The following is a 10,369-nucleotide window of genomic DNA, read 5'->3' on the forward strand; positions in this document are numbered from 1 at the left end:
AATCTTAAGCCTTGCTGTGGAATAGTAATTACATTAATAAAATCGAAACAGACATACCCCACAACGCCACAAGAAACAAGATGGCAATTAAACACAAGGTAAGCTAACTCCATCTCTTTTTCTGTTTTTCTTTCTTGTTTTCCTTTTTCTTTCTTGTTTTGTTATCTTATTCCCTTTGAAATTAAAGTTGGACAAATGCTCAAAAGGAATAAAAAAAGAAAAAGAAATAGAAAAATGAACAGAAAACCTAAAGGAGAATCTCCTTGATGAGAAAATTTCTTGGTGCTGTAATTAGATCCCGGAGAGTTGAACCTCTTGTATCTTCTTCACCTCTTCTTCTTCCCTTGGGGTTGACTTGTAGAAGGCAGCGTAGAGGACCATTTGCACCAACCCTGAAATGGTTCCCAAAGCATTGGGAATCTACATGAAAGCAAGAGAAGAAGCTTGTGTTAGATCAACCATATACGATAAGCCTCTTCATAGCAGCATACCACAGAAAAACTAACACTGGAAATGTAAAAATACGAGTTGGGTAATGCTAGACACATCACAACATTTGTCCTGCTTTGATTAAATTCCGAGAAAATGGACCCCCAGAAGCTGTAGCATTACCAAATTTTCTGCACTCTTGACAACCAAATACACATGGGAAAAGAAAGAAGATGCCACAGATATTCCTGTTCTATAAGATCATTACCATTATGTAGGCATCTATTTTAATGAGGGCGTAAATGAGCCAAACAATTCCATTCATGAGGTTTGCCAAAGACAAGAAGAATGGCATATACTTGACGCTCCTCGTCCTGATGACTCGTCGCTGCAGAAAAATGGAGGATGATGATAAACAAGCTTTCCAAGAAAAATCCATACACAAACAGGCACAAGCGGAGGAGACTCAATTACCATGACAGTGAGCGGTGAAGCGTACATAACAACATTGAACACAACACATAAAATCCCAACAAACATAGATCTGTCATGGTGAGTGTGGAAAGCTCCCATAGTAATGCCGGCCACGGCAGCAACAAAGATCACTATGCACAGAAGAGCCATCACGATCTTTTTCTGCAAATAACAAATTAATTGCAGTGAACAAAAGAATATAACAACGTATGGGTTGTAAAGAAATAATTAGCCATAGTTTACTATTATCTCACCCTTTTTGCCCAGTCTGAGTATGTAAAGAAGATGGACACGTAAATGATCTCCATGACAAGCCCAATGCCATTGATTGTGATAACCAAAACGCTATCTGGATGGACAAAAGGAAGGCCATATAGCACCCACAGGCTGCAATTCAACACAGTTGCAAGATAGGGGTCTGGTTTGAACCCACCCACTGTTTTTTCATGGTATATTTTCTTAAATGTTGGGCTGCAAAAAATCATCCACAATCTCGTCAATTAGTAAATTTAACAGTTCTTAACTAAGCTATATATCATCACCAAGAATGTCTGAGAGATTTTTACTTACATAGGCGAGGCAAATAGGCCAAACGATATAATGTTGCCTGCAGCATTCACAAGTAGTAAGAAAAATTTAGAATGATGGTGATCATGGGGAAATGAATGAATGAATCAATAAATGATAATGGTGATGGGCGTGTGGAGGGAAGGACTAACCGATGATGCCCACAATGGTTCTTGCCGTGTCTTTGCTGACCATATCTACTACTTGTGGAGATCGAGAGATGGGGGTAGAAGAGAAAGCAAAGAGTGATCAGAAGGGATGTGATCTGTGTACATACACATACATAAAGGTCTCTTCTCTCAGGCAAGGCAAGGATCGCTAATTTATAGGAATTTCCCAATGAAGAATGTGGCTAAATTTGGAGATGAACATTTGAATTGGTTGTGGAGAAGTGCTTGAAATGCTGACTTTTTTTTTTTTCTTCTCTCTTAGAAAGCTTGGCCAACCGCAAATGACGCTGTTGAAGCTCGTTTCTTGTCTCTCTCTCCCTCTCTCTCCATGCATGCATGCTAATGCTTAATTTTATACTACATGTGGCAGCTTCTCATAGTGGCATTTCACCACTCTTGCTATTCATCCGCACCTTATTCTATAGACTATCTGTTTGGTAGATGTGAAAATTCATCATAAATCATAACATGATAAAAATAAAGAATATGTACTACCTTTTTTTCATTTTCTTTTATAAAAAATACATTAATTATTCGTAATGATTAAATGACCAAAATCTTTACGGATACATCAATCTTTAATTTGGAGAAAGAAATTTGCTTTCAAGTTGATTGCTTTTACTTGATGAAAAGACTCCATGTTAATTCCTATTAATATCTCATTTGGCCCATAATTATGTTTTTAGGGGAAATTAAAGAAAAAAAAAGGAAAAATTAAAACTAAATTTAAAATTAATTTTTTTCTCATATCTTTAATTTGATTTTTTTTCCAAGGAACTAAAATTTCAAAAATTTTAAATAATTTTTATTAATTTTTTTTCTGTTATTTTTTAATTTAGAAATTTCTATATTTTGCGAATTCACTGTTCCATTTGTGTAATGTCTGAACATTTAGAATTTTAAAATAATTTTATTTATATTCCATCTTACCTTGTAAATTCCAATATAAATCAAATAAGGCTATATTTAATAGTATTAATTTTTTATTCCATCTATTATAATTGTTGGATTTCCTAAAAAAAGAGTTTTAAGTATAATTAAATGTACATTTAAATTTATCTCGTGTTATAAAAATTTCACTTTTGTCAAAAAAAAAAACTTTATTTATTTTGTCTCTTTTAAACACTGGCAAGAGCTAAATTATAATATATAAATGGCAAATTCAAAAAAAAAAAAAAATTCATAACTTTGTATCATTTAAATTAATAGTCAAACGGTAATGAATTTGAATATTTAGTGGATTAAGTATAATTTGCTAAGTTTTAGGTTGTTGATTTTTATACTATATTTACTTCACAATTTTATGTTTAAAAAGTTATATAAGCACTCTTGAATAAAAAATTGCTAAAATATTTTTTAACAAAAAAAAAAAGAGCAATTTTAGAAGAGATGTAAAATAACTTTTTGTATAAAAATTCATGCATTTTATATATAAATTTTTATTTTTAACAAAAAAAAAATAAATATGTGTTTAAATATTAAATTGCATCTAAAAATAAAAGTGAAAAAGATAAATTAATTATTTATAAAAATTAAACAATCAAAATCTTTATTGATTGTAGACCCCAAAATTTGTCCCAATTTTATCTTTACATTAATTTTGAGTCCAATTTTAAATCCCGATTACATGTGTTATATTAGGCCCACTCATCCTTTAATTTTTAATTTTTATTATTATTTTATTATTTTATTTTATTTTATTTTTACTTATTAATTTTACTTGTTATTATTATTATTATTATTATTATATTATATTATATTATATTTTTATATTTTTATTTATTATTTTTTTTATTTTTTATTTTTTATTTTTCTCTCTCCTCTCTCTTCCTTTTTTTCCTCCACCTACTCTCACCCACCCATTCTTCTCTCTCCAATTCCCTTTGGCCGGCTACCTCACCTTTTTTTCCCCCCAAAATTTTCCCCCCTTTTCTTCTCCATTCATCTTTCTTCTCTCACTCCCATACCGCGGGCCCCCCATCCTTCTCCCCTCTCCCTCATTTATTTATCTTTTTTTCATCTCTACACAGGTGGGTTTTCGGGCGGGCCATTTTTTTCAGCCCTCTATCTCCCCTTGCCCCCCACACGGCGAACCCCTCCCACTCTCCTTCTTCTACCCTTTGGCCGGCCCCCCATTAGAGGAGGTTCCTCATTTTTTTTCCTTTTTGCTGTTACTTTTCCTGGAGATAGAAAGAGCCGACCGATTTTATTTATTTCTTCCTCCATTCCTCTTTTCCTTTCCACGGCCAGCTCCTATTTTTCCCCCCTTCCCCCTCCATTCTCCATTTTTTTCTTTTCTTATTTTTTTTAGTTTTTCTCCTCCCATTTTCCTGAGAAGGGCCGACCCCCCATTTTTTTTTTCTTTTTCTTTTTTTTTCTTCATCCCCTAATTCCCAGCCGACCCATCTTCCTATCTCCTCTTCCATTTTTATTTTTTTATTTTTATTTTTTTTATTTTTCATTTTTCATCCCCTTCCTGATTCCCATATGGCCCCAAAATTTTTTCCTTTTCCATTTCTTTTATTTATTTATTATTTATTTCCCGTGTATTATTATTATTATTATTATTATTATTATTATTATTACTATTTTTTTTATTTGATGTTAATAATAATTATTGTTGAAATTGGATTTGTGTATTTATGTTTGATTGTGGGTATTATGTTTGAGCTTTGTTAATTAATATGAAATTTGGGTTAATTTATTATTGATAGATTAATTTGAAATTGGTTAATTCGGGTTTGTGGGATTAATTTAGGATATTTGAACTATATCAATTGCATATTATTTATTTGGAGTCGGGTCTATTGTCAATTTGTTATTCGTTTGGATTTATTGGATTGGGTTTGAAATATTATTTTCCTTGACCATGTATATTTCTTTTATGTAGGCTTGTTAATTGATGTAAATTTTGGGGCCTATAATGTGGGTGACATTTGTTAGATTATTTGAATATTTGATATGGGCTTGGCTAATTTGAATTATTTAATTTGGGCATGGGACAATTGTGGAGCATATTAAATTAGACCTAGATTATGGAATATTAAATTTAGGTCTAGTAGAATTTATTTTAATTTATCCAATTTTAGGTTTGGTTGATTGTGTTTGTATTTTTTTGTTATTAATTTGGATGTTCTAGGTTAAGACCTATAGTAATTTGGGCTCATTTTAATTGATGAAATTTATGGGACTAATTTGAAATTGGAATTTGGGTTTGAATATTTGTTTGGGATTTTATACATCTCTGGATATTTACATCTGTGCCATTTTTGTTTTTTGCATGGACCCACTCTACAATCTTGTTGGCTGAGTACGAATTGATGACACGTGGAACTTATCGTAAGTTTATTTGGGTACATATTTTATTTCTTACTTTTTATTTGGTTTTATTTTTATTAGTTTGTACAAATATTCGTTCGCATGTATTTATTGAGTGTGTACAGAATTGAACATCAAACAAACTAGAAATTTTGTCTAAATGAGAAGAGGAAGTCAACAGATGTGTTTTAATAAAACAACAATTTTAAAATATTATTTTTAATAAAAGAAAGTTTTTATTTTATTTTATTTCATTTTTTATTTATAAAAATCCAAAAAAATGCATTTAGAAAAATACCAAAAGAAATGTTTTTAATGGAATTTGAAATTTTGTTTTTAAATAATATTTGTCCAAAAATTTATTTGTTTAACAAAAATTCTCCAAATATTGTTTTGTAAATAAAGTTGTCCCAAAAATTAATTTTTAATAAAATCATCCAAAAAAAATGTTTTTTTTAATGAATTCTTTTTACTTAATTAAAATTGGATTAAAAGTCATTTTTAGAAATAGATGATTTATTTATTTTTTTTATTTTTATTTTTTTCTTTTAATAAAAAATTCTTTTGTAAATAAAGTTATGTCATTTTAAATAATTTATAAAAATCACTCTTTTAAATGAAAATGAATCTAAATACTTTTGTAAATAAAATTGTAAACATTCATTATCTTCTAGTAAAAGCAAGTAAAAATAATTTTTGTGTCCAAATTGAAATTTTGTAATAAATTCTTTTGATACAATCAGTGTAAATAGCTTTTTTTTTTTTAAAATTGAACACAACTGAAATTGAGAAAATAAATTAATTCTTTTTTTTAAGTAAATAAATGGAAATCACTAATTCAAAATCATTTTAATAGAATCATTTGAAACTTCTTTAAAACCTTTTTTTTAAATATCTTTTATTTATTTAATTCAATAAATCATTTTGCATAATCCTCTTATTATTTATTTTGTGTATTCTTGTAATTAGATTTCATCATCGTTTTTGTGCATATTAATTTTCACCATGACTTGTATATTGATTATTTTTCTTGGTATCCATAATTAATTAATTAATTGCCATAATTTCCTCAATTCGTTTAGTAAAGGTCGTACATATACGGGCTTAGAGGGGTGCTACGGCTCACCACCGTACCTTCCTAATGAGTAACCTGACCCCCGAACCTAGACTCGGTTTTTCACAGACCCGTTTTTTCTTCAGGAGTCACACTTAGGGTTTTTTTTTCTTATTTTGTTTTTCCCTTTAAAAATAAAACAAAAATAAGTGGCGACTCCAAGTCTTTTTTCTAAAAATCGAATTTTCATCAAATAAAATAAAAAACGAGTTTCGCCATCGAGTGGGAAACGCATGAGCCGAAATGCGGGGTCCACATGATACATTAATCTTCAATTCTATATATACTAACAATAATGCACATGTCACCTATAGTAGTTTAGCTAAATGGAACAAATTATTGTATGGCAAGATAATAAAAACTCATGGTACTTTTGTTAAATGGAACAAGTTATTGAAACATTTGTAACAAAGTATTTTTCTATATATTTTGTTTCATAATGTGCAAAGAGTTGTTGAATGAAGAAAAATAATATTTGAAAGTACAAAACATTCTTGAATAAAATTTGCAAAATCATTTATTTAATAAAAAATAAGCATTTTTCAAAGACGATGTAAATTAATTTTTTGTATAAAAATTGATGCATTTAATATATAAATTTTTATTTTTAACAACAAAAAATGAAAATGTATCTAAATATTAGAGTGCATCTAAAAATAAAAATGAAAAAGATAAATTACTTATTTAGAAAAATTAAATAACCAAAATCTTTACTATGCATTAATCTTCAATTTTATATATAGTAATGATAATGCACGTGATTTGCACCTTAGTAGTCTAACTTAATGGAACAAATTATTGAAACATTAAATAATAAAACTAGGTGATAGTTTTGTTAAATGGAACAAATTACTAGAACATTTGATAACAAAATTTGTTTTTATGTATTTTATTTTATAATGTGCAAAAAGTATTGTTGAATGAAGAAAAAATAATATTTGAAAGTACAAAAACACTCTTAAATAAAAATTGATAAAACAATGTTTAATGAAAAATAAGCATTTTTAAAAGATGATTTTTTTCTATAAAAATTCATACATTTGATAAAGAAATTTTATTTTCAACAACAAAAAGTAGAAATGTATCTAAATATTAAAGTGCATCTAAAAATAAAAACAAAAAAGATAAGTTAATTATTCATGAAAATTAAATAACCAGAATCTTTAAAATACATTAACTTTCAATTTTATAAATGCTGATGATAATACATTGCTAGCACATTAGTAGTTTAACTAAATGAAAAAAATTATTGAAACATCAAATAATAAAAACACTTGAAAGTTTTGTTAAATGGGACAAGTTATTGGAATTTGGAATATTCAATAACAAAATACTATTTTATATATTTTGTTTTATAACTTGAAAAAAATGTTATTCAATGAAGAAAAATAATATTTGACAGTAGAAAACACTCTTAAATAAAAATTGTTAAAACATTTTTTTAACAAAAAATAAGCATTTTTAGATGTCGATGTAAAATAAATTTTTGTATAAAAATTCATGCATTTGATATATAAATTTCAATTTTTAACAACAAAAAATAGAAATGTATCAAAATATCAAAGCATATCTAAATATAAAATAGAAAAAATATATTAATTATTCACAAAGATTAAATGATCAAAATATTTACACGTACATCAATCTTTAATTATATATTTTCTTGTGGCCATTTCTTATGAGTAATTTTTACTTTCTTTTTTTTTTTTGGAAAATTTTTATTGGGAAAATTAATTCCATTTATTAATAAGATAATAGTACAGACTTAGTTTCTAAACTATTTTTTTTTTCTTGTGACTTAGTCAAATTATGTATCAACTTATGTATATTGACTTGTTCAAAACATAATTAGGCAATGATAAACAAGTGTCTAATTTTATAATAATAATAACAATAATAATAATAAAAAATTATTATTATTATTATTATTATTATTATTATTATTATTGAGTGTTTATAATTAAAAATTTGATTTATTCAAATATTTAATTAAAGTACGAGTATATATTACTCATTAAGATTAAATTAATTAAAATCATTTTTTTGTCGGTTTGAAGGGAGGAGATTAGTTTTCTTCATAATGTAAATATTTGATATGTAAGACATGATATCTTTTATTTACATGTCTTTAATTCTTTATATATATATTACTAATAGATGTTAGTTGTAATAGTATTTCATGGAGTGGGAGGTTTTAGGTTAAAAAGAAATTTAAGTAATTCCTTGCCACAAATTAAAAATAAATAATTAAAATTATATATAGGAATTGATTTGGAACATAGTGTGACTTAAAAGATAATTAGAGCGAGTACAATTAACAATATCCGTTAAAGTACTTATTAATAAGATTGTGCTATATCTCTATATAAATGTCAATTGCAATTAATTTTCTTGTGACCAAGGGGACTTGAGCACCACATGTTACAAAAGGGAAGAGATGGATCATTGAGCCACTTAGTTACTTTGGTGTTTTTATTGTACAAGTTAAATAATAATGTACACTTTGGCCTTTTTCCCCCCCACTTTTCTGCCGTATAAAACCATTAAATAAATATAAAATCTTCATGTTATTTTAATTATATAATGATAAGTATGAAAATAATATAAATTAATTAATATAATAATTTTAAAAAATTTTAAAATAATAAGATACATGATAAAATTAAATATTCCTATCATCTTAAATATATCTTGATATTTAAATATTATATATATTTTATTTAATAAAATTTTAAATATGAATATATATATATATATATTTATTTTTATTTTTATCATGTCAATTTTTTTAAATATTACTAAAATTTTCAATTATATATATATATTCTTAATTTCTTATAATTATTTTTAATGTTATATAATATATAAATTATATATTTATGACATCACTGATTCAATTCAATTACTATTCGAATACCGACCATTGAACTATGTACCAATGACTTTTTTTGTTCAATAATCGATCCTATTTTTTTAAAAAAAATTGTTAGTATTACCTCTATTTTTAGGAAAAAAAATCACTTTTGAATGATGTCCTTCACTTTGGAATGATCTTCTATTTAAGGAGACGTCATGTTTTGGTGATATTTTCCCATCAACATGCATAGAATCACATTTCTCCAAAATTCATGGACAAAAACACCCAACTTCATCTCACCAAAGTAGCTGTCGAGAGACACCAAAATTTAGGAAACTCGCTTATTGATTTCACATGTTTCACTTTTTTATTTTATTTTATTTTCCATCATTTTTTTTTCTTACTAACTTTTTCTCGCATTTTCTCCTAAAGTTTTTCCAACCAATCAAACCTTCCCCTTTAATTTATTTGTGTCATATTTTTCCTTAAATAAAATATGTAATATAGGAGAGGAAACTTTGTACAAAGTTCCATTACTCTGAATGGGTGGTTCTACCATTTCTTATTTGAATATGAATATATTAAAAATGAAATAAAGTTCAATCATTCATTTTTTTATATTATATATATATATATATATATATTAATTTCATAATTTTAAAAAAATTATATATTTTACCTATATTATTTAAATATAATATTACCAAAATTTTTGTAAAACATAGATTTTGGTTTTGCACGCATCAATATACGTGGTTCCTCTTCTATGTTGTGAGCTTGAAGTTCAAGGTTAAAATCACATTGGATATGGATTATAATATAAAGGGCTTTAAATCATGTCATTAGTGTTGGTTCCTCTTCTATGTTGTGAGCTTGAAGTTCAAGGTTAAAATCACATTGGATATGGATTAGAATATAAAGGGCTTTAAATCATGTCATTAGTGGGACTGTGGTGGAGTCAACCAAGGCCTTTTTATTTTATTTTTCATTAGTTAATGAAATTAATTAATTATTAAATTTAAAAAATGGAGAATTATGTAAATATGTTGCATTATGAAATAAAAGAAGAAAACAAAACCCACAAATGGCCAATTCAGGGAAAGTACAATTTGACCCAAAAAAAAAATCCCTATCTCATGCACTGTAACACTATCCTTCCCATTGTGCTAAAAAATTCCCTTCAACTAATTAAAGGTGGACTGCCAAGACAAGCTGACAAGTGCACTTGATTGGACCCACATACGTAGTTGTTATATCACTCATCGCCACTTCACCCTCTACATCAAATATGCATGCCATTGGAGATAGTAATATAGTTTTTACTTAAAAGTAACAATGCTAGTAACTAAAAGTATCACTGTAAATAGAAAGATGTATTAGCTTATTTATCATTGATCACTACTTTAACCTACATCAAATATGACACTAAAGATAGTAACA

At 26.9% G+C, this 10,369-nt stretch overlaps 1 protein-coding gene across 1 annotated transcript; it reads right to left on the reverse strand.

Annotated features, from left to right (window-relative positions):
- LOC117904430 (bidirectional sugar transporter SWEET5-like) lies at window positions 1–1,911 on the reverse strand. The gene is made up of 6 exons (XM_034817020.1): window positions 1,623–1,911; window positions 1,474–1,510; window positions 1,158–1,374; window positions 904–1,065; window positions 698–817; window positions 1–420 (listed from the first exon to the last, which is right to left on the reverse strand). Exons 1-6 carry the CDS (start codon window positions 1,663–1,665, stop codon window positions 292–294), a joined length of 708 nt encoding a protein of 235 aa, XP_034672911.1. The 5' UTR covers window positions 1,666–1,911; the 3' UTR covers window positions 1–291.
- Window positions 1,912–10,369: the final 8,458 nt, after the last annotated feature.

The sequence above is a fragment of the Vitis riparia genome, chromosome 17 (genome assembly GCF_004353265.1).
Source record: "Vitis riparia cultivar Riparia Gloire de Montpellier isolate 1030 chromosome 17, EGFV_Vit.rip_1.0, whole genome shotgun sequence".
Classification (NCBI taxonomy): Eukaryota; Viridiplantae; Streptophyta; class Magnoliopsida; order Vitales; family Vitaceae; genus Vitis; species Vitis riparia.